General features: G+C 39.5%; 1 protein-coding gene across 2 annotated transcripts in view; it reads left to right on the top strand.

The window, feature by feature from the left end:
* The window catches only part of ADCY1 (adenylate cyclase 1), a 406316-nt gene extending 385740 nt beyond the window's left edge, over positions 1-20576 (top strand). For both annotated transcript variants that reach the window (XM_089532497.1, XM_089532496.1), the window contains one exon: positions 13224-20576. In XM_089532497.1, the coding sequence (XP_089388623.1) occupies positions 13224-13559 (336 nt within the window). In that variant the 3' untranslated portion in view covers positions 13560-20576. The remainder of the gene's footprint in view (positions 1-13223) is intronic.
* The last annotated feature ends 5324 nt before the right edge of the window (positions 20577-25900 follow it).

Below are 25900 nucleotides of genomic sequence, written 5' to 3'. Positions count from 1 at the left end.
TTTGCAAGCTACCCTACTCTGTCCCAGGGATGGTCAGAGGATGATCCACAGGATGAATGTGCCCCCCCCCCCCCTCAGAGCATGGCTTCTTTTCACACATGTCCCTTCCACCTCTCAAGAGTTTATCACACTGAGATTTATGCAGTTCAGATCCGGGGTGACCTCTGGTTCAGCAATGCGAATTCACGTCGTAACATGAATGTTTTATAACACCTGGTTGCCTTTCCATTGCCCTTCCAAATCGAGGGGGAATCGAATCCAAGGCAAGTCACGTGATACAGATTCAGGCAAAGTGGAGTGAGTGCACATTGTATTACCACATCAGTACATACCATGCAGATTCATCGATTTGAATTGGGACCCTTGGGCATGCTCAGTGAAGGTCTGAACGCATCCTGAACCTTTGCACTTCCGAGGTGACTAGCACTCTTTCTCTGGGATGTATGGTTCGTTTTTTCCAGTCACACAAGGAGACATTCTATGGGAGATAGATAGGGTCCTCTGTTGGCATCCAAGCTGGCACTCTTTCTCTGGGATATATGGTTCGTTTTTTCCAGTCACACAAGGACACTTTCTAAGGGAGATAGGGTCTCCTGTAGCATCCAAGCTAGCACTCTTTCTCTGGGATGTATGGTTCATTTTTTCCAGTCACACTAGGAGCCTTCCCCAACAGCATCAGAAACAGCTGGTTGCCCCCTCCTCTCCAGCATGTCTTCTGCTCACGTTAAAACCTGAATACATTAATTCCCCAGTAGCTCTCTGCCCTTTCCCAAGCATTTCCACTGGGGAAACCGCATTTCCCCTCGGCAGCAATGGAAGTGTGTTGGGGGGGAGTACTGGAAGCAAATGGGGCAAAATTGCAGCACGGCATCATGGGAAATGTGCGACCTTGGAGGTTTTGGGGGGTGTACCAGGACAGAAGCAAAGTTGCATTCTGCACCAGACCAATTCGGAGTGACATCAAAGTGAGCTTGAATGCAAATTCTGTGAATTCACTTTTGTACCGAATTCACCAAAATGAGGAGTCAGTTTGGAATCACTGCGGAAGCCTCACGGAAGGAGCTCCCATAGAAAGGAAACGCATCTGATAACACATTCACGTTATAACATGAATTCGCATCATTGCACCCGCACTCACATCAGAACTGAGCCACAAAACCCCCGAAAAACCTCTGTGTGATATACTCCTCAGAAACTAGACACTTTGTACCCAAGTGGTACATAGTTGGGGCACAGTTGGCCATTCTGCACCATTTTTGCCTCTTTGACTAGTTACAGGCGAGAGGAAGTTATTATTATTATTATCATCATCATCATCATTATTATTATTATTATTATTAATCTTACTCCAGGATTACAACAAAATAGTAAATGAAAATTTTCATATAAATCCCCCTTCTTACTGTTTCAACAATATCACTTTCAATACATGCTCTTTTCTTCCCTTCCTTTAACTATCAATTACTCCAGTTAGTATTCTTCCCTTTTATGATATTTTATCTTTGCAACACTATTTTTCCAAAAGATCCTTTTTCTGAACCCCTCAGGCTTAAAAACTAGAAAAAAATTACCCCTTTGTACAAATATGTCTTTTTCAAACAATATACTTCTTTTCCACTTTCTTTCTTTCTTCCTCTAATTTCAAGATTTAATTACCTTGTAAGATTCATTATCATTAACTGTCAACAGTATAATTGGCTTTATTATTTAATTATATTTTAATAATCTTTGAACCTTTATATTTACAAATCTGAATTTGTTCTCATGTTTGCCAATTTACCCCAATTTGCTTCCATGAAAGTCATCACTTTTTCCCAGTCTTTCTTCCATTTCATCTAATGTTCTGATTTCAATTTCATTGATAATAGATCCAGTTCCATCATATTTTTAATAGCCATTCATTCATTTCTATTATTTTATCTATCTTCCAATATTTGGCATAGGTTATCCTAGCCACTGTTAACATGTAAAATATGCTTAACATGCAGCATTTCTTCTTTTTCTTCCAACATATTTAACAATATATAATTTCTGGTTTTAATTTCAAATTTACCTCAAGTATGTTATTTATTTTGACTTGTATTTGTTTCCAATATTTTTGTGCTCTATTGCAAGTCCACCATAGGTGCGAAAAAGTCCTTACTTTTTTGGCATTTTCAACATTGCTTATTTCCTGTCCTACAAATTCTGGCTATTTTATCTGGGGAGAAATACCAGCGGTATATTATCTTATAATAGTTTTCTCTCACGTCTTGACATAGGGAGTATTTTAACCTTTTGTTCCAAGATTTCCCCCATTGTTTACTTCTATTGTCTTCCCACACTTTTGGGCCCGTTTGACCATAGCCTCTTTTATTAGTTCTTCCTCCATGTACCATTGTAACAATTTCTTATATAATTTTGACAGTAATGCCTGATTTCAGGACCATAAAATATCTTCTATTTCTGATTTGGAGCTGGAAAAGCCTCTTTGGGCTGGTTCTCACTGGCTTATACTCCGTGATACAAATCGAATCCAAGGTACAGCGTTCCTATTAGAAACCGAATTAACTCTAGAACAGTTCTAGAGCAACCCACAATCGTTCCCACTAAAATTCGAATCGTCAATCAGATTTTAATTTAATCCGTGTTAAAGGCGTATAACCCATGTTAAAAAAATAGAAGGGTCAAACCTACATTTTTTCCTTGATTCGAGATAGGAATCGGGTTATTGAAATAGGAACGATCAGCCTCAGAAATTGGGTTAGCTGGATGGGAGGAGCGGAGCGCAATAGGCTGGCTTGGGGGAGTCGCCCTTTCTGTCCCCATTCGTCATAATAATAATAATAATAATAATAATAATAATAATAATACGTTTTATTTATAGACCGCTATTCCGCAATGATCATAGCGGTGTACATTAAAAATTGAATACAATACAAATACAAGGTGACAGTTAAAGGAGGGAGAAGTCTCGTCTTTCAGGCAGTCCCTGATGTTACTGGGTCTGCCTGATCGCTCCCTCTGAGGCCAAGATGACAGTTACAAGAGGGAGGAGCCTCCTCCTTCAGGCAGTCCCCGATGTTGCTGAGTCTGCCTGATCGCTCCCTCTGAGGCCAAGATGACAGTTGAGGAGGGAGGGGCCTCTTCCTTCAGGCAGTCCCTGATGTTGCTGGGTCTGCCTGATCACTCCCTCTCAGACCAAGATGACAGTTAAGGAGGGAGGGGCCTCTTCAGGCAGTCCCTGATGTTGCTGGGTCTGCCTGATTGCTCCCTCTGATGCTTCCCTCACCCCTTTGTCCGCTGTGGTCTTTCAATAAGAGATAAGGATTTTTTTAATATTTTAATGGTTTACAGGCACTTAATCTCTTCAGCGCTTTAAGCGCCTGAAGTCCCGGCCGCTCAAGCACCTATATCTGCCAAAGGACTCTTAAAGGCTTCCCCCGGTGGATTGCAACCTCCCCTCTGTGTGGGGAGAGCCCATTTGTAATGGAGGAGAGGGAGCATGCACAGCAATCTCTGGGGAAATAGAGCCTTTCCATCTCTCTTTCTCAATCTGGGGAGACACAGGAAACCCTGGATGTGTGTGTGTGCGTGTGTGTGTGTGTGTGTGTGTGTGTATCATTGAACACCATTTGTAACAGAGGAGAGGGAGGATGCACAGCAATTGGGGGGGGGGGGGGAATAGAGCCTTTCCATCTCTTTCCCAAACGGAATCTGCCTTCTCCTCCTTGATCCCATTTTCTAACCCTGGAAAGAGAATCTTTGGGGAAGAGTGCTCCCTCCCTGGGCTGTCTGTAGAGCCATGAAGCAGGGATGATGTCCTGAAAAACCCATCCCATAGTTCCTCTGGAAACAGCTTGGGCTCCCCAAATTCACTTTGCCTGCAGCCTCCTCCATTGATCTCTGAGCTCTCTGGAGGGATCCCTGGCTGTCTTGGGGGCCATGAAGCGGGGATGATGTCCTGCAAAACCCATCCCATAGTTCCTCTGGAAGCAGCTTTCCCTAAATTTGCTTTGCCTGCAGCCTCCCCCAGCCTGGGGTCTTTCTTCCAAGGCAGCAGAAGTGCTTTGGGGAGGCAGTTTTCTCTCCCTCAACCATCCTTCCCCACGAATAATTGCAGGACTCATGGGCACTTTAAGCGCCTCCTCATTGGCTCTTTTATAACAAACTGTGAAATTTAAAAGTGACGTTATGATGACGTTGCTTTGATTGACAGTCCCAAAATGGTGAGTGGGAACGAAATAAGGCTAAAACTGGTTTATATATACACCGTTTTATTTGAATAGGAACGAAAGCGGATCTCTTAAAGCGAATCAATTGGTAAATGAGAACGAAGAAAAAAAAGTGATTCGGAACGCGGGATAAGACCAGGGTTATTTTGACTCGATTTAACTGATACCGGTGTATTTTAAACCATTGTAAATCGCAAGTGAGAACCAGCCCTTTGTTTTATGTCAATTTGAGATCTCACATGAAGCTGTCTGTATAGGAACCAATTTATATAATTGTTTTCCTCTTTTAGAGTTTCTTGTGTTTTTATCTTAAATTCGTTATGTATCTTATACAGTATCTTATCCAAGTTTAATCTCTTTTGCGAGTAGTAGGCTCATGAGGAGAAAGCCAAAGCAGTAGCTTGGGACATATCCTATATTTGTGCTTATTCCATGTATGGAAAATTGAGGCTCTAAAAAATAGTTATTAAAGTTTCAGCTGGCTTTGATATTATCATAGAATAAAAAGCCATGCCATCCGAAGCTGATATCAGATCCTTCAAGCTTTAGCAGTTTTTTTTCTTCCAACATTAGCCACTCTTTCAACCATATAAGAACACAAGTTTCATAATATAAGCTCACCTTCAGGAAGGTGAAGCCTCCTCTGTCTTTTGAGTCATGTCAAATTTTTAATTTAATTCTTGGTCTTTTGCCAGCCCATATAAAATGTGTCAGTTCCTTTTGCTAATCTTTAAAAGTTTTCTCATTTTTTATAAATGGAATAACTTGAAACAAAAATAATAGTTTGGGCAATACCATCATTTTCATAGTAGTGATCCTACCCAACAATGATAATTTCAGATCCCTCTAACTATTTCAGTCTTTTTTATTATTATTTCTATCCATTTTTGGTAATTATTTTTAAACAGGTTCAAGTTCTTGTTGGTTAGGGTTATTCCAAAATATTTTTGTTTGTGGCTAATATTTAAACCTGTATATTTCATCAGTCATTTCTGCTCAAACTGTAGATTTATCTATGTTTATTTTCAGTCCTGAGATCTGTTCAAAATCTTTTATATCTTTTAAATTAAACTTTTAGCACTGTTTAAATGATTTTCCAAAGTAACAATTATGTCTTAAGCGTATGTCCTAACTTTCAAACATTCCCCTTTGAATTTTATACCCCAGAGGGAGTTGTTTTTTTGTTTTTTTTAAGTTGGCCAATATTATTCCAAAATGCAGCACTTCTTTTTGGCAGATTAGGACTATGCACAGATAGCATATACTTATATAGCAGAAAGTATTGGAATGGATTTAGGAATGCCATTGGCATAAATAGACTTCAGTGTATATGATAACACAATGTAGATCTGCTTCTCTTTGCATAATTTCTGCTTTCCTTCATCAGTATAGCTTCATCCCATGCTTATTTCTGATTACAGATTTTGTATTAATTTATTTGTTTGCTTTAAAAATATTACAATTTTTTCCTAAGATCCAAAGTTTTTAGTATTATGCTATCAAAAAGTCATAAAAAACAAAATAAATTACCATCATATACTTGCACAACTTTTACAACTAACAGGATCAATGAAAAACTTCTCCACAAAAAGGTTTAAAATAATAATAGAAGCCAAGAGAAATAAAGTGAAAGCACCTTGCAACTAATATACAATGTAATGTAATCAGGGCTGACTCTAGGTATTTTGCCACCCTAGGGAAGAAATATTTTGGCACCCCTGTAGCCCTTCATAATTATTTTCACTCCTTGATTTCTGCTGTTTCGTTTGTTAAAGCTAAACATGACATAAAACTTAGGTTCCAATCTTTCGTCATAGTATTGAAAATTAGGCCTGTTACAGACTGCCAAAATAAAGCTGCTTCAGGTCTCTTTGGAGGTATGCTATTTAAATGATGCATGGGTCCTAAGAGCCCGGAGGTCTTGCCAAAGCCACACTCCATTCCTAAGCACTGGAGTGCAGCTTTGGTGCAGCTTCCAGATTCTTAGGATGCATGCATCATTTAAACAGCATATCTCCAAAGAGATCCGAAGCAGCTTTATTTTGGCAGTCTGTAACAGGCCTAAGTCAAAAAGCCAATTAGTTTTTTTGCACGTTAGAGACTTTTTTATTGCTGTGACATTTGGAATGGAGACTAATGCACCATATTCCTTTTGCACGCTGGAAGCATTATTCATTCTAATGATGTGGAAAAATCTGGATCCCTTTCCCATGAATTTATGGGGTAGTAGTGGTCCATCTATGACCCCTAAAAACTAAAAATCTTCACACAAGGGGCAGAAAAGGGTGTCACAAGAAAGAGAAGAAAACCAGTAGAGTCACCAGGTGAAAGGACCAGGGTTGCAGTTTGACGCCACTTTAGCTGTTATGCCCAAGTTTGTTAAGGGCAACCTGTTTATCCTGAGAGCGTATAATGAAAACTTCTCCCTCTGTGGACTTATTCACAGCAGGGCTGACACAGACATTGAGACACCAAATTTGGTTTTAAGCACCATGCATGTAACATTTATTGAATCACAAAAGTAACACAAACATTGATTATCAAGAGCTCTTTCCCTCACACATTCATACAATACTCACACACACTTCCCTTCTGCCGAACATTGATCGTGTTCTCGAAGGTTTGGGATGACACCGTTGCCGCGGTAGATGCCAACAAACTGGAGATGAAAGTCAAAGGTCTTTATACTTTTTCTTCCCTCTGACTTTGGCTGCTGAAGTCTTGCAATATTGCAGCCCATTACTCAACTTCTTCTTTTGGGAGGAGAGACAGGCTGTTCAGATCAGTCCGTGTTCAAAGCAACTCGTTCTGTTCAAAGCCCTCCATTGTCCTGTCACTTCCTGTTCACTGCGACTCAGGAGATAAGATCCTTCCCGGTCATGGTTCGTCACACCTGGACGGCACCCCGCTTCAGCTTCTAAGTTCCTCAGACTTTCCTCGTCTCGGTTGCCAAATACCTTCGTCACATCATTGCTTTGCACGGAACCATCTTGTTTGGTTCTTCTTTGATTCTTCAGCTCTGAATTTAAGTCAGAACTCACTCATTCATCTTACATACACCCCCTCTTGATAATCAATTAATTCAAAATTGATTGTCACAAAGTTATTGCTATAAAAGGTTACACAAATTGGTTACATAAAGGTAATGATGAGGTACATGTGATAATACTATGAGGTATATGTGAGAAAAGGAAACAAAGAAAAGAAAACAATAACACACATAATCATGATTCATAATTCATCTTCTTTCTTCTTAGGTATCACTGAAACGATACTACGTTGACACATATGAATTAAAATTTGAAAACAACAGGCTATCACACAAATCATAACCATCACCATAGCTATTACTGTAATGATTTCTTTTATCCATACAGCAGATGGCCACAAATCACTTAGCCATCTGAAAAGAAACTAATTCCCTTCTATTCCTTTAACATTATGCTGAATCATTTCTTTCAATTTTTTCCATCTTGTCCTCTATTGATTGATTTAGATTATGAAATTGTACTACACATTGGCTACCTATCATTTTACAAAAAAAAAAAATCCTTTTGCAGCTAACAAATAATCTAAGGCTAATCTTTGCTGCATTATCATTTGACTTAATTCTTAAATTTCAAATTGTAACATTGATACTATTTCTCCAGTAGCATTTATTGAATTTTCCAGTCTGCAGGCAAGTCCCAGTATGCTTTTTCAATTTTCCTAAAGTAAGGATTCCTGTGATAGCTCCTCTGACAGCCCTCTCAATTAAGGATCATAGGTGTCCCACTTTTTGCCTAACTTGGAGATCCTGAGACTTATATATACGAACTGGAAAAATCAGGTATCCCACCCCTACACATTGATAGTTGCCTGGATGAAAATTGGTAGTCCATTTGTCAAAGAAGAACCATATGTTCGTGTCTCGAGGTTGCCAACCAGAACATATGCTTCCTTGTCCCAACCCAAACATAACTTTGATTATAAGTTTTATACAAATAAAATTTATTCATAGGTTATGGATCCCAAAGGGGCTAAGTCCGATTTGCCCCTTGGAGGTCTTTCCATCTGCTGTTTCCTCTGATTTAATCCTAGAAAAGAAAATATACAACCAAACAAACTTGTTATTTTTGAACTCAATATGCTTTTATCCGGTTTTGGTGGACCCATTTTGGTTTTCTATATTTTTCAATTAAATAATTGGTAGGCCATATATGATCCATTATGATATATGGCTCCTTCCACTTGGGTCTCAGACTATGCTCTTTTGGTCCCAAATGGAGGTACAACACTTGAGTTTCAAATGGTATCATTTCTTTTAACTCATTCTTTTCATATGATCCAAATCTACAGTTTCATTTGTTTTTACTATATGTGAGTTCATACAAATTACATGTTTTGACTGCAAATAGGGTTTCTAATATTTTTATTATTATTCTTTTTAGTCTGTTTTAATGTCATCAATTTTATCTACCACACTGATTCTTTTATTTTATAATCCAAAATGTTATATCCTGACTAAAAATTTGTATGAACCCATGTCAATCTTTTTATTTTTACAAATATTCTTCTATAGTTTCCATATAAAGCTACCACAAACTAAGGATGTAGGTGTGCCCGCATCTCAGGTTTATCAACAGCTCAGGTTCAGCACATCAGCAGCAACAGCAAGTATAACCAGGAACTGAAAATCAGGAACAGCTGAGGCAAGAAGCAAGCAGGAAGCAAGCAGGAAGCATTTTGGAGGACATAGAAACTGAATGATTAAATTGACTGTACTTGAGTAAGAAGCTCTAATGGAACTATCAAATGGGTTATACAGTATCCAAGACAGAAAAATATCTTTTGCATTTTAAACAAAACCTGTTGAGGCAACAATAGATCAGATGTCCCGGTACCTTCTATATTCTGAAAAGAAAATTATAATGAGCAAATATAAAAATACAAAAGAAAGATTTTAAAAAGTGAAATTATATTTTTATATCTTTAAAACCAAATATGGAGCCTCTGCTCCTTTGTCTTGAACTTTATCCCAAACAGGAAATTTTATTTATATATACCTTTAAATTATACCATCCATATAAATATTTTACAATTTCAAACCCTTTTTTAAAGCCATCTCTTTCTCTCTTTTTTTTAATAGTTATTATCTATTACTATATATGGAGGGGTATCACTTCTTCATCCTCCCCCTCTTGTTCTTTTAACATTAAAAGAACATCAGTATAACTGTCTATATTTCAGCTTCTTTTGCCCTCATATCATTATTATTTCCACTTTTTCCCTTGTTTCTGATGGGATTGTCTTATCTTCCTGAACTGAGCAGCATTTAAAATGGGATTTGTCCTACTCACAGCATATTTCAAAGGAAAGGGGAACACACACAAACCTATAAACCCACACACTCACACACTGTAGTCGGCTAACTTCACACACACAAACATACAAACACACAGCCATTTTCTCAAGGTAAAACATAATATATAGAGTTTTTAAACCAAGCCCCATGGTTCTTCATATATCAGCAACACAAAAGCAATTCCAATACATAACAAAAAGCAAATACAAACATGTCCATTTTTAAATTCTCTACCACAAACCCATATTTATGACACAATTTGTTAGAAACACACACAGAGACAAAAAAAACCCAACACAGCCTTTTTCTCACTATATAAAAAACACTTATTAGCTTATACTAAAGACAAAAACAAAGTTTAAATGAGGATTCTGTTTTTATTTTATTCTAACCACCATTTTTTTTAAAAAAAAAAACTTTATATATTATCACTTTCTTTTCCACATGGAGGACCTATTCTTTATACTGTTATCAAAAGTCCATCTATGGGGCTAAAATGTTCTCTGCTGATCTGTTAACTTATCAGCAGGGTTGTACAGCGTTTTTAAGTTTCTCACTGCCCAGAGGGAAAGCTGGCTGGGAGAAAGGAATTAATTCTTTTAAAACAAAGGCAATTTCCAATAATATTGTTTGCAGGGATTTACTCCCTGGTAACCAAGTTCTAACATTGGCTCATGAGTCCATTAAAGTAACATATTCTTTTCATTTTTGATCAGTGGCTGTGGCAAATTTTCTGTGAGAAGCATAGAATCATAAGTTTCCTGTTCGTGATGCCCATTTGTCAGGGGTGGCAAGAGGTGTTTTGTCACTGCCAGCAAAACAGGTTCTTTTTGTCTTTACCAGTCCCTTGGCAAGCTACACATTTAGTTTTCTTTAACGGGATTTTGCAATCTACTAAAACCTTCTTCAAAACATCTACCCTTTGTTTCTGTATTTTACATTCCTGTTCTTTTTCCTCCAAAGCATCCAAACAGAACCTTTACTCATTGATTCAAATAATCCAAACCAACCTGCACCAACAGCAATCCAACTTTCATCGGCTCTGCCTTGTCAGTGGAAGCCGTATGAAAGCAAAACATTCCAATTCCCTTATATAAAGCTTCCCAGGGGTCATGTTCTACCAATACTTGTTGAAACCATTCTGAGACTTTATTCAAAGCTACTTCATGCCTATTCCCCTTCAAAAGGGACCTCTTTAAGTGCAAACTCCAGTCCTTACTCTCTTCAGTAAGGACATCTGCAGGAGAAACCTTCCTATTATCTCCCTCCAAGGAACAAAAAGGGTTATCAGAGACGGGGCTCCTGCCTCCCCCCCCCTCCCTCTTGCTTTTCTTTCCAAACATTATGTCAACTGCGGGGAAAAGCACGCCGACTTTCTCCCTCAAAGAACAAAGAAGTTGTCTAAACAGGCTTCCTTTCCTCCACCTGTTCCTCCTCTGCTCTTGGCTCCAAGCTTTATTTCAACTGCAGGAAGAAGCGCACCGACTTCCTCCCTCAAAAAACAAAGAAGTTTCCTGTAGACAGGATCCCCTTTCCTTCACCCATCCCTCCTCTGTACTTGGCACCAAACTTTATTTCAACTGCGGGAGAAGCACACCGACTGTCTCCCTCAAAGAACAAAGAAGTTTTTTGTAGACAGGATCCCTTTTCCTTCACCTGTCCCCTCTTTGGCCTTTGTTCCTAGCAAGGGTGTCCCCTTGCACCCAGTCTCAAGATCTGTCCCCCCAGCTATGAGAGTCCCCAGAAAGAGTCTCACCACGCTCTAGGATCCCACTTCTGACACCAATTATGTTATGCCCAAGTTTGTTAAGGGCAACCTGTTTATCCTGAAAGAGTGTAATGAAAACATCTCCCTCCATGGACTTATTCACAGCAGGGCTGACACAGACATTGAGACACCAAATTTGGTTTTGGTTTTAAGCACCATGCATGTAACATTTATTGAATCACAAAAGTAACACAAACATTGATTATCAAGAGCTCTTTCCCTCACGCATTCAGACAATACTTACACACACTTTCCTTCCGCCGAACATTGATCAGGTGTTCTCGAAGGTTTGGGATGACACCGTTGCCGCGGTAGATGCCAACAAACTGGAGACGAAAGTCAAAGGTCTTTATACTTTTTCTTCCCTCTGACTTTGGCTGCTGAAGTCTTGCAATATTGCAGCCCATTACTCAACTTCTTCTTTTGGGAGGAGAGACAGGCTGTTCAGATCAGTCCGTGTTCAAAGCAACTCGTTCTGTTCTAAGCCCTCCATTGTCCTGTCACTTCCTGTTCACTGCGACTCAGGAGATAAGATCCTTCCCGGTCATGGTTCATCACACCTGGACGGCACCCTGCTTCAGCTTCCAAGTTCCTCAGACTTTCTTCATCTCGGTTGCCAAATACCTTCGTCACATCAATGCTTTGTACGGAACCACCTTGTTTGGTTCTTCTTTGGTTCTTCAGCTCTGGGTTTAAGTCAGAACTCACTCATTCGTCTTACATAGCTGCCTTTGGCTCCCATGGTGACCAGCTGTTCTAACCGCAAAGGAGGACAAAGCACCGCAAAATGTAGGGCTTTCAAGTAAAATGGAGGGCATGACCAAGTAAAAGCTGACACCCCTCATATAAATATAAATTCATTCTTCTTAGTGCTGCTCAAAAGGGAGGACATTTTTGGAATTCCTCTTGGACAGAAGACTGAAAAGTAAGCTATACCCCAGAAAAAGAGGACATCTGGTCATCTTGCTGGTTCCATGCTATGGAGCCCTGGAATTTCTAATTGGCTCCAGCCACTCTCTCTCTCTTTCTCTCTGGCGCCCCCTACAGTTTGGCGCCCTAGGCAGGTGCCTAGCTCGCCTATATGGATGAGCTGGCCCTGAATGTAATTAATATAATAAAGATAAGTAGTCCCTTGACATGAATGCCTAGTCATAACTGACTGTAGGGGGCAGTGTTTATCTCCATTACTAAGCCAAACAGCAAGCATTATCTGAAGATAAATCAGGTGGTCATGTGGCCAGCATGACTGTACCGAATGCTGTTACCTTCCCACTGTAGTGGTACTTATTTATCTTGTTATACGCTGGGGTTTGGTTCCAAAATCCCGCATGGATAACAACATCCGTGGATGCTCAAGTCCCATTAAACATAGCAAAATGGTGTCCCTTACAAAAAATGGAAAATCAAGGTCTGATATTTGAAATATATACTTTTTTTGAACATTTTCAAACCATGGATGCTTGAATCCATGTATAAAAAATCTGTGTATAAGAAGAGCTGATTGCATGCTATCGAACTGCTAGGTTGGCAGAAGCTGGGACTAGTGATGGGAGCTCACCCCATCATGCGGCATTTGGGCCTTGAACTGCCAACCTTCTGATCTTCCGATCATTAGAATTGGTGTCTTAACCACTAAGTCACTGCATCCCTTAATTAATATAATATGGTATATTCTATTGCACTAATAATATACAAAGGCTTGACATAGATTTTGCCTTCTGCTTGTAAGGTGAAAGGACTAAACAAGTCTCAGAGGAAATCCCATAGTTGAGGACCCAGCACAAAACACACATTTTCTGTGCTTCCTACCTGTTGTTGAAGGCTTCTAGAGAGCACAATAAATTTGCCATGTGGTTTTACTTTATCTAATACCTCACTGGTGATATTTTATCTACAGGTTACTGAAGAAGTCCAGCGGATATTGAAATCCAGTTATGAGTTTTTATGTCGAGGTAAAGTCAGCGTCAAAGGCAAAGGTGAAATGCTGACCTATTTTCTTGAAGGAAAGGCCAATGGAAGTAATTCACAATTACGATCTTTAATCTTAGAGAGGAAAATGTATCCTTATGGAAGAGCAAACATTCAAACCAAACTAGGCACAAGTTGTCCATCTGTGTCCTCATCCCCCAGCCTTTCAGGAAACGCTGGGGCTGGAACGCTTCAGCTGCCTTCAGGCCACACTAATCAAACACTCCATTATCTTCCTTCTGTGCCAGCCATAAAGGAGACATGAGAGCAATGAAAATACTGGTGATGCCATTTGCAATGAATGTGGAGAACAGAGGTCACCTGAATTTTTCACCGGAAAGCTTAAGGCTACAGGTTTTGGTGTAATTCAAGATGTCTACAACCCAACCAAAGAGAATTTGGGAACCGTGTAGAATGGATCAAATAAGGGCTAGCAATTTTATTAGGAAGAGTCAACTGCTGTTTTGGTGAAGATGCCGAATATTTTATCAGCAGTCTCGAAGGGTAAATTGGGTAACTGAAAACATGATGCAAGTGAGACTGAATATTTGCATATTTATATATATATTTGTGTGTGTGTGTGTGTTTGCATGCACATTCCTGCATGTGTGTGGCAAACATTGTCAATATTCATGGCTGAAATTTGACAATCCTTGCATTGGCAATTGTAAACATTCACTGAAAAATACAGGTTGAGGCTTTCTTACATAGAATTCCAAATTTGAAATACTGAAGGAAAAAAACCCCAAAACTTCATGGGTGGCTGAGATAGTGACACATTTGTTTTCTGATGGTTGAATATATGCAAACTTTGTTTCATGCACAAAATTATTAAAAATATTGTATAAAATTACCTTCAGACTATGTGTATAAGGTACAGTTGGCCCTCCGTATCCACAGATTTCTTTATCCACAGATTCAATGATTCATGGCTTGAAAATATTCCCCAAAATATATAAATTCCAATAAGCAAGCCTGGATTTGCCATTTTATATAAGAGGCACCATTTTATGGTGCCACTCTATATATTGGGACTTCAGCATCCATGGATTTTGTTATCCACAGGGGATACTGGAACCAGCCCCAGGGGATACCAAAGGCTCACTGTATATATGAAACATGAATTAATTTTGTATTTAAACTTCAATCCCTTCTCCCAGATTCCTCATTGTATACATATATGCAAATGCAGGTATTCCAATATTCATTTTTTAAAAAATCCAAATTCCAAAACACTACTGGTCCCAAGTATTTTTCATAAGGAAGACTCAACCTGTATTGGCAACATTAATTTCTGACACACAGTGACATATTATATAGAAATGACAGTTACACACCTACACAGAGAGACATACACACAAAAACGTACATGCTGCAGTAGCAAAGAGAATGATTTTACCATAACGTCCAGCATTTAACACATTTTATAACTACTGTTTAGGTGGAAGGTATAGGCCATAAACTCGATACTATAGGGAAAACAACACATATCTGATGTTTTAATAAATCTTGTGGAATCTTTTTCCAGAGCATTTGAAAAACAACAGTAACAAATTGCCAGCACTTACTTTACACCATGTATGAAAACATGGGGTAACTGTGTTATATGAAGTAGCAGATGCACAAGTAGACAGATGTAACTTTCAAAATATGCTGTTTTCATATCTGAGTGGTTTCCAGCCATATAGTGATGAGTCAGATATCAGAGCTAGATTTATTAAAGATGTTATAATATAACCTAATAATTCAGAGTAAGTAGTACAGTCCCATACAAATAGAATTTGAGCTGTGTAAGAATTGCATGTCTGTTACATAGAGCTATGCACTTCTTGCACTGCATAGGCTTGCTTGTATGAACAAATTTTCCAAATTACATATCTAGGACAAGTGCTGGTAATGTGGCAGATCTGAACATGCAAGAAAAAGTACATGTGTACCTCAGTTAATGAAGTAGAGGTGTTCCTGGATATTAATTTAACAGAAATAACATGGAAAAAATAAGGACTACAAAAAGAATGGCAAAGCAATGTATTTCAGTAAACTTTTGATTCAAAGCTTATTATGTTTACATATGAAATGAAACACTCGGATCAGGTAAGACTTGCATAAGTAAACAAACACATTTTGAACCTTCTGTAGACCACTTGAAGGCTTCTTCCAAAATATGTCCAGGAATTACTTTTTCTTTCACCAGCTTCCACTTTTCTTATGATTTCCATTTTGGCTAAATTTACAGCCAAAGTTTTAAAAGTTTAGTCAAAATGGAAATCTGTAAGCCTACCTCACCAGCTGGGGACAGCTGGTAGTCTCCTTTTTTCTTGCTGTTTTGCTGCTCAAGTTAGGGGACTGTGCAGTTTCCCTTGCTTGCTGTAGGCATGCTCAAATGGCTAGAATAGATTCCAAGTTCCAATTTTATTTACTGCATTGTTTAATGCAAATCCACTGCTACAAACTGACATTAAAAGTTTGTTTTTCCCAGACCTCCTTCATCATTATCCTAGATCTGATCTTTCTTTTAAAAAAACAAACAATCTTCAAGCTAGACATGGATGAGGTAGAAAAAGGAACTTCACTGTCGGAGGCTTTGTTTACTTTATTTAGACATAGAGAAACATGACATTTCAACAGGCCACATGGCTGGCCATTTTTACAGACTTTTACAAAAAGAAGTTGAATTATAGTATATTTACCAAGTATACAGATATTTTTCTGTGCCATGAAAAGGAGAGTTGTGCTCACAAGAAGTGTTTCAGATGCAAGGTTCCTTGTGCAAGCAAATAGAAGGCATTTTGCAGCTGGCCTCTCCTTTTTCCTTGTAATAGTTTCTTTACAATAAGAAAAATGTTGACCCCATAAAATTCAGAGAATGAAGAGGGTAATAGTGTGATAAAATCTTCATCTGTAACCTGTCAAAGGCTTCTTGTATCAGAAAAAGCTTATTCTGTTCCTGAAATGGAGCATTTGGATCCAGCTGATACTGTTTGAAGCCAATCTTCTACATAAGTCAAGTTCTGCACCAGTTTTGCTCTTACCTTTCATTTGAAGTTTCTTTTTGGCTAAAATGAGTTGAACTATATTCTTTTAAGATTAGAGTTGTGACTTCACATTTTGATAATATAGATCAATAAGATACCAAATACGGCTATTTACATAGTAGGAACTCCAGTATCTCTAATGGAAGCAAACTCATTAAAACAGCAAATGTCACCTAGCCAGAATTGTATTGAGTGTGTGAGAGAGAGAGAATGAGCGAGAGATAGAGATTTGTAATTTTATTTTAGCATCTTAGGTACAGCCCCCACTGCAGATCTAGTTGATGTGAACATTTAAGCAAACCCTTTCTACTTTCCGGCTCACGTTCAAGTCAGTGGGATTTATGCAGAACACAATTATGTGGGTTCTTCTTACTGTTTGTGCTTCACATTGGAGTGCACCTACCTTGACTGTCACTTCTCCACTGCAAATGGCTGGAGAGTGAATTTCAGAAGCAGAACATCATTTTGGGAAGTCCTTAGCCCTTACTGTTCCCAATATTTTTTCTCCACATAGGAGACTATCACATGGAGAAAATCAGGGATTAAAAAGGCATTTCCCCAGGAAAGTTGTGTGATTGCAGCGAAGATTTTCATACATATCATGACCCAAGAGGATTTATCCCAGAAAGAACAAGGAATGCTCAAGCAACAAACTATTCACAGGATTTCCCTCAGATCGCAATGTGTGTGAAAATCTTCACCGTCATCATGCAACTTTCCTGTGAAAATGCCTTTCCCCTGATTCCACCCCCACCCCCCGTGATAGTCTCCATAGACTCACTCCAACTACTTTTTCTCTTGTTGGAATCTCAGGTTAGATGCTTACCATGTCAGTTTGTGGAAAACCTGTGCTTAAGGCCTACTCTGTTTCTTCCTTACAACTCTTTTATACTTGTAAATTTGCAAGGAAGAGTTGCCAAATCCAAATAGGGATATTTGAGGAATCCAGTTTCAACCCTGTGTTCAGTGGGATGCTCTCAGTTCTTACTCCTCAAACTGTTCACAGGGCAAACACACTTTGTGCTCCAGAATCCTCTCACTGATGAATATTCACCCAAATTTGCCAATTTGAAAAGTGTACATAGAAAAAAAAGATAGAAATTAGAAATAAATAGAAAACATTATTTAAACTTGCTTTATGCAGGGGGTAGGTGTCTAAGCAATACATTTAGTATAAAACATGGGGAAAACATTTTAAAGAAATGAAAAGAGGTGGATTTTTTTTGTTTTGGGTTTTTTAAAAAAAATAAAACACACCCCCAAACCTGAAGGAATTAGGCCTCATCACACATTAAGGTAGAAAGAAAGCACTCTATTATGGTGGATTTTGTTTTATTCACACACCCTTAAGTTCAGTTGTAGAGACACTGGCGGGATACAGACTGCCCCTTTGAGGCGACCTGCACCCGCCCCTTTCCCCGCTGGATCGGGGCCTGGGCATCCACAGCGGCATCCCAAGAAGCCCCAATTTGCCACTTCTCCAGGCCTCAGGGAAGCAGCAAAACACCACTTCCCCCCGGTCTGGAAAGTGCCACTGTTAATTTTAGCACTTCTCAAAACCTTTTCAGTAGGACAAAGACACAGGCTTCATCTGCGATGCAGAACTTAACTTCCGTGACTCAATGCTATGTAATTCAGGGATTTGGAGTTTGTTGTGGCACAAGAGGTCTCACTGAGAAAGTACATATCTCACAAAACTACAAATTCCAGAATTCCATAGTACTGGGTAGTTAAGTAAAATAATAAATAAATAAAACTTTTATTTTTTATCCCGCTTTTCTATAACTAGATAATCAAAGCAGCTCACAACATATTAAAATATCCACATTTACAACATTAATGTCCCAAATTCCCCCCCTTAAAACAGGATTAAACATGTTACAATTAAAATATCTATTAAAAACACAATTAAAAAACACAATAAAAATATAACAAGGACAGAGCAGTGGGCTAATTCATGATGTGGGGGCAGTCATTCTGTGGCTGGGCACTTTAATCAGGAAAGGCCTGCTGGAAGAGATCCGTCGACAGCTTTTTTACAGCTGTCTAAGCTGGCAATTTGACGGATCTCATCTGGCAGGCCGTTCCATAATTTGGGAGCAATTGCAGAGAAGGCCCTCTGGGAGGTAGCAGTTAGTCTGGTTTTTTAAGGCTGCAATAGATTCCTCCCAGAGGACCTGAGGGTGTGGGGCGGATTATATGGGAGCAGGCGATCCCTCAAATAGGTTGGACCCAAGCCATGTAGGGCTTTAAAGGTTATAACCAACACCTTGTACTGTGCCCGGAAACTAATAGGCAGCCAGTGAAGAGATTTTAAGACAGATGTTATTCGGTCACTCCTAGTTTTCCCGGCGACCAGCCTGGCTGCCATATTTTGCATTAGTTGAAGTTTCCGGACTAGGCACAAGGGTAGCCCCATGTAGAGCGCATTACAGAAATCAAGTTGTGAAGTTACCAGTGAATGTACAACAGTTTCTAGGTCCTTTACTTCCAGGAAAGGGCACAGCTGGTGTATCAGCTGGAGCTGATAGCAGGCGTTCCTGATTGTTGCATTCGTTTGGAGCACCCCCAGACTGTGAACATAGTCCTTAGTGGAGAGTGTGACCCCATCTAGGACTGGAGGTTGTAACCCTATACCTGGTTTGGGGGGCCCTACTGTAAATACCTCCGTTTTGTCTGGATTCGGCTTGAGTTTGTTTTTCCTCATCCAGCCCATTACCACTTCAAGACACTGACTGAGGGGAGAAATGCCATCTGTTGTCATAGCTGCTGATCGGGGCATGGAGAAATACATTTGGGTGTCATCAGCATACTGATAACACCCTGCCCCATGTCTGCAAATGATTTCTCCCAGTGGCTTCATATAAATGTTGAACAGCATTGGGGAGAGTATGGTGCCTTGAGGGATGCCACATTTAAGCTCCGTTTTTGAGGAGTGACTCTCCCCGAGCATCACCCTTTGGAATCTACCCGAGAGGAAGGACCGGAACCACTGGAGTGCAGTGCCACCGATTCCTAACTCTCCCAGGCGTTCCAAGAGGATGTCAAGATTTATTGTGTCGAAGGCCGCTGAGAGGTCTAGAAGCACCAACAGGGTCACGCTTCCTCTGTCAATGCCTAGTTGAAGATCGTCAGCCAGAGCAACCATGGCAGTCTCCACCCCATATCCTGTCCTGAAGCCGGTTTGAAATGGGTCTAGATAATCGGTTTCATCCAAGACGACTTGAAGGGCGACAGCCCTCTTGATCACCTTGCTCAAAAATGGTAGCTGGGATACAGGCCTGTAGTTCTTCATATCCAGGGGGTCCAGGGAAGGTTTTTTCAGGAGCGGTCTAACAACCGCCTCCTTTAAGCAAGTTGGAACACAACCTTCCCTAAGGGATGCATTGATGACATCTCTAAGAAATGCCATCAAGGCATCACCCCCCTGGACAGCCAGCCATGAGTGCCAAACTGCATTATTTCTACAGTGCAGATGAAGCCATAGTTCAAATGTCCAGACTTTGCTCTTCAGCTACATATGTGTTAATATTTATCAGAATTTCTTATTTGAATGCTTCTAAAATATGATTGAAATATTTATCTCTTTTTTTAACCAATATTTACGTTTGCTAATCTCAGGAGCAGGCTGTATAATACAAAAGAGTAAGTGACAAGGAAGGTGAATATTCTGGAAAGCGTTTAGATATGACGTATATATATATATATATATATATATATATATGGCTTCCCTACTGTTGCATTCATCAGACAGATGGAAGTAAGTGTTTTAAAACAATTAGATGACAACCTAACAAGGCTCCATGTTTTAGATAGCTTGTCTTTGGATCCCTGTGTAATGAAATTTTCCTCCTTTCATTTCCATGCCACTACTGCTAATGCCAACATATTATCATAGTAGCTTATGATAATATGGAACTGTATCCACAATTTGCAGCAAGAGAAAAAAAATCCATTTATTCCAGTGAACTCTGCTGAATGTGAGTGATTATCAGAATTTGGGGTGAATGTCTTTAATCTGATAAAGTCATAGTTCGATGGAGCCTATATAACATGTCTTCAACAGGATTCAAATTAGTGATGTGCTGTGTTTGGGTTAGCAAACATTTTTAGTGCAAACACTTTTTTCAGGGCAGCTCCAAATTTTCTATTTCCCCCCCTCAAAATTCATGAAGAGGTAGTGCTCCAGCATCACATAGGCAGGTTACAGACCGCCCATTTGGGGCGGGCTGTACCTGCCCCTTTCCCCGGTGTATCGGGACCTCAGCTGCCAGAACGGCAGTTGCTGAGGCCCCAATCCGCCGCTTTTCAGGCTGCGGGGAAGCGGCAAAACACCGCTTCCCTGCAGCCTGAAAAGGGGTGTCCCTGGGGCTTCAAGCCCCAAGGACACCCCACGGCGGTGGGGAGGAGGAGAAAGGGGCCGCTTGGCCCCTTTCTCCTTTGGTCTGCTGGGCACAACCGTCTGAAGGCTGCGCCCAGCGGACCAAACCAGGAAGGAGCTCCGAAACGGAGCTCCTTCCTGCTCCGTGCTAAGGGCGCACTAGGCGCCCTGGCACGGAGCAAGGACGTCACTTCCGCGCCGCCCCATATAGAGGCAGTGCGGTCGTGATGTCCTCATGGCGGCGGCCGTGTGGAACAGCCGCCGCCATTTGTCACAGACTGAGTCCGTGATAGGGCTCTTCTAGACGCCCCTTTTTTAAAATGGGACGTCCTCAGGACATTCCTAGTGGCGGTTTGTAACCCGCCAAAGGAAATCTGAATAGCTGCATGGAACTATCATTACCATTCTTCACCCCACCCTCCCACACATATTTCTACATACCCCCTTCTAAATTAATGAAAAGTTAGGATGGATTGCAAGGAAATGTTTGTGCAAATAGCACACACACACACACATCCATTCATTGTGCCTCATTTTTAATTGAATGCTTTTTTATTTTATTTTTCCAACTCAAGTACTAAGATTGATTTTATATGGTCCTGAAAAGGACCTAGTATCATCCTGCAAAGCATATATGCAAATCCCATTGTGATTAAACAGATAACTCATGTGAGAATTGTTTGATATGGGAGTATGTGTAAGCTTTCTATCTTAAAATGCTGATACTGAAGAAGACCTCTCATTATCAGAGGGCTGCTAATAGCTAGCACAAATTCTACATTAATTTTGCACATTTTTTTCTTTATGAAGTATAAGTAATAATTAAAAGTTTCACTAGCCAATGGAGCATGCTACTCAAAGATTGTCTGCATATAGTGAAAGAGCAGAGAAGCACATCTCCTCCAAAATGTAGTTGAAGTAATGTGGGAGAAAGGTGTGCCACATTTTGGCTTCAGTACAGAGAGTTGGTTGGTGTGTTCCTTGATCCTGCAGCGTTTATTGCAAAAGTTACGGCCCACTGCTGAGCAGACTTTATATCACTGAGGTTACATTTTTGTACACATTTGCAAGGGAGTAAAGCCCCCCATTGAAAAATGATGAGTTGACTGCAGTGTTAGTTAATCATTCCTTGTTCTTTAGCCATAGGCTCCTATAATTTCATTATACAAAATGAGAAACTTATTGTGGAACGCATATTACAAATATCAAAGGACTAAAATGGCCAAATGGTGTCCACCATAAAAGTTAACAAAAACATCAACATAGGTATAGCCATTTTTAAAAAGTTATAAAATACTAGCAGGTGTAAATTATACATAGGCCTACTGTTTAATTGGATAATGTCAAATAATGTGCTGGTCTGTGACAGAAATAAATTATTTATTGGATGCCAGATATTTTAAATGGGTATTGGAGGCAAGGACTTAAACATATGCCCTCTACCATCATATGAAAAGGATCCTCTTTTTGTGCATTGTCCTTAGGAAACTGACTAAGAGCCCAGTCCAAATCACTGTCACTCATTTGCTTGATTCTATGTAATATAAGCGCCAATTCAGACAAGGCTCTAATGGAATGGAAGCATGTGCAGTTGAGTAGGATCAGTTACCTGTTCTGCCTCTATTAATTGTGCCTATGCTGCCTTCAGAGCTCTAGGCCTCATTCATCATTGGATGTAATGTTTTCATCAAAGACTCAAAAATGAACTTGAATCAGCCCCGCATGTAATATTTTGGAGAGGAAAACACTGTTGCCTTGAACCCATAAATATAAAAAATGATGACACTTTAATCATAGAATAGGCCCACATAATTTTAAAAAAACTCTGGCCCGTTATAGATGGGCGTAAAGTACATCCCCAGGATGTACTAGGGTTAGGAAAGGGCATCCATTCCAGATGCCCTAACCCTAGTACGTCCTGGGGATGTACAAAATGGTGGCGCCCATTCTACATGGGTGCCGCCATGGGAACGTCACTACCACGCTGCCTCCAAACGGAGGGCCTGGGGCGCTGTTTCCACGGCGCCGGAAGGAGCTCCATTTCGGAGCTCCTTCCAGGATTTGCGTCGCTGGCGCAGCTTCTGCATGAAGCCCCAAGGACACCCTTTTCCAGGCCATGGGGAAGCGGCCTTTTGCCACTTCCCCGCAACCTGGAAAGTGGCGGATCGGGGCCTCAGAGGCTGCCGCTGTGGCAGCTGAGGCCCTGACCTGGCGGGGAAAGGGCCGGATACAGGCCGCCCCTTTGGGTGGTCTGTAACGCACCTCTAATAGTACAAAGGAAGTGATTAAATAAAACCTGAAGGTTCCTTTGTGTATACTGCAAGAAGACCTCTCCAGTAACCTAGACTGGGCAGCAAAAGAAGTTAAATGTCCCTGGAAAGTATTAGAAATGAGAGAGGGTAGTAGAAGACAAGGTTGTAGGATAAGCTGATTTTGTACAAAATGGTTCTTTCAGAGAAGGGCAGAAGAAAAGGCTGGATATGAGCCTTTGAGTGGTTCAGATGATGAACCATGTGACTAGTCTTTCAAGCCCCAATACCTTATCAAAAGAAGCCCTAAAATGTATCATTGTCTAATTGGATTCCTTTGTATATAGTAAAATACAAACATACACTACATCTTTGAATTAAGCATTGCAGTCATGAGTTTTTGACATTAATTTAGGAAACGTTAATTCTGAACTAGGAAGTTTAAATAATACAGATGAACCTGTACTGGACCCAAATTTTTATTGACTTAGGTCCTTGATTTGCATTGAACAAATCAAAATTCTAATGACTTAAGTCCTTGATTTGCACTAGTCTCATAAGTGGGTTTCCAGATTTTACATCTCTGTATGTTGAGCATATGTGCATTGGACTTCATGCACATAGGTTCTATGCAAATGTTGCATCCAATATATATGAATATTCTGCAGGCGGAACAAACACACTGTGTAGAGTCAGGCCAGAAGCATTACTTCTACTTTTCTGCTGTAACTACACACACTTAGAGCCTCATCTGAACTAGCCTTAAGACATTCACCTAGCATTAGCAATCCAAATTCTTTTACATTTCCAGTCCACACCAGAGGACTAGCCATAATGTTCTTTTAAATAAGGGTTTTATATTGCAGCGATGAGCAACTTTTTTTTAAAAAAAAGAATTAAACTGTATTATAATGCCTTATTTATTTTTAATCTTGTACAGTATTAAGACATTTGCCTTTTTATTATTTATTTATTTTGAAGAATGTATTGTATGAAATTTTGTAAATACTTTTAGCTATGACAGTTTTGTTGCATGTACACTTGTATTTTTAAAAAAAATGCAGAAAGGCACACTTTTAACAGATATTAATGATTCTGTTTGTAAACTAAGGGTTTTACATGTGCATGAAGATTATAAACCTTTTAGAAATGGACGTCCTTTTTGCTTTTCTTCTGCAATCTACTGCATGCCACTCATGCCTGACTTCAGTAAAAAGCAAAACAAAATTGAAAGAGTAAGGTTTTTTTCTATATGTTTTTGACACATCACTTTTGATGCAGAATTTTTAAGGCACTACTAGTTGCATGTGTGTACTGCAAAAGCAGATCAAAATTACAAAGCAATGGCACAAGAAAATTTTTAATTTGCCATGTTCTGCCAACCTCAGTGTCCACGTTATATGGTGTATGACATGCTCTCAACATCTATGCTACCTTTCTAACAGTCCCTTTTGTCATTACAAGCAATAAATTAAATTCCACATACTGTAATATATGTGGAAAAAGTAGTGGTGTAAGTCTACCAGTTTATTAGGTACTATTTAATACCTTGTTTGACTTAAAACTATAAGTAAATTTTATGATGGGAAAGGGATAACTCTGTATGTTACCAAAATGTCAGAGCACAGACTTGACCCTGCAGATATTACAATGTGATGCTGCCTTAGACTGAATTCGTCCATCCAGCTCCTGCATGCTAACTGGCAGCACTTCTCTTAGGTCTAAAGTTTTCCAGTCCTGCTGTCTGAGTCTTTGCAAATATATGAACATATGAAGCTGCCATACACCAAGTCAGGCCATTAGTCTCTTTGGCCCAGCACTTTCTCATCTGCCTGGCAGCAGACTCTGTCCCCCCCCCCCCCCCTGCAGCCTGAGATGAACTGGACATGCCAAGGATTATACCTGAGAATTTACACATATATAAAGCATTTCCTCAGGCCCTGTTCTGTGGAACTCTCTCCCCACCATGAAAAGATGAAGAGTTTACCTTCAAAAACATTTACATATACTGTAGGTGAGACTTCAAGTTAAGAAAACCAAGGTGTCAATTTCATCAGACTGTAAACAAGTAGAACTGCATTGAAAAAAGGGAGTGAGGTGGGAATTTGGTCCAGATTGTAGTTTTCTATGGTAATAACTACAGTTAGTTATTGTATCTCAGATAAACAGTACAAAAAGATATGGTTTTTAGTATGTTATATATTGCTAGGCACAATTTTCATTCAATTGCCTTATTTCTTTGATTCCTATGGTTCCAAAAACGAAAAAGTGGTACCAAAAATAAACTACTGAATTGAACTGTGGGATTTATGTAGTATTAGTACAATTTTAAATACTGCCTTTTATTTCCTTGTGTTTTTTTTTTAAGTTTCCAAATAAACTTCAGCTTTGCAATACTGAATTATGCTTCCTAGAATGTAAGTCCCAGTGATCTTAATAGGACTTACTTCTAAGTAAGCAAGTCCAGGGTATATTATTTTCTGGTAAATCAAGATCAGGTTCCCCCACTGATAGTTATTCTGCACCAGACTATTAGGTCTCATCTAAGTCACTGCCCTCACTCACAGGGTGTTTATGTCCAAAATCTATAACTGAATTTATTGTCAGGGGGATTGTGAACACCCGGAAATATTATATAAATGCAGATAACATGTTATCCCCAAATTTCCAGTTTTGTTATGCAATTATATTCCTGTTTATTTAATTAAAATTGGAAAATATGAAGTGTGACTGATTTATTAAAGCTGCTACATCATAACATTTTGATCATTTAATAAGGGAAAAGTAAATATGTTAGGGTATCTGTAATATAATGTGACCAGAAGAAAATTCAGGTGGAAATCCTGTGTAATAAGAAGGGAGCATATTTTGTACAGCGAAATAGTCTGGAACTGCAGATCCTCAACATTTATGTAACTCTGCGGCCTCACATTATAATTCT

This window comes from Sceloporus occidentalis, unplaced genomic scaffold, assembly GCF_023333645.1.
Source record: "Sceloporus occidentalis isolate IW3139 unplaced genomic scaffold, rSceOcc1.0.p SCAF_7, whole genome shotgun sequence".
NCBI lineage: Eukaryota > Metazoa > Chordata > Lepidosauria > Squamata > Phrynosomatidae > Sceloporus > Sceloporus occidentalis.
Note: the sequence above shows the minus strand (reverse complement) of the source record. Positions and strands in the feature narration are given on the sequence as shown.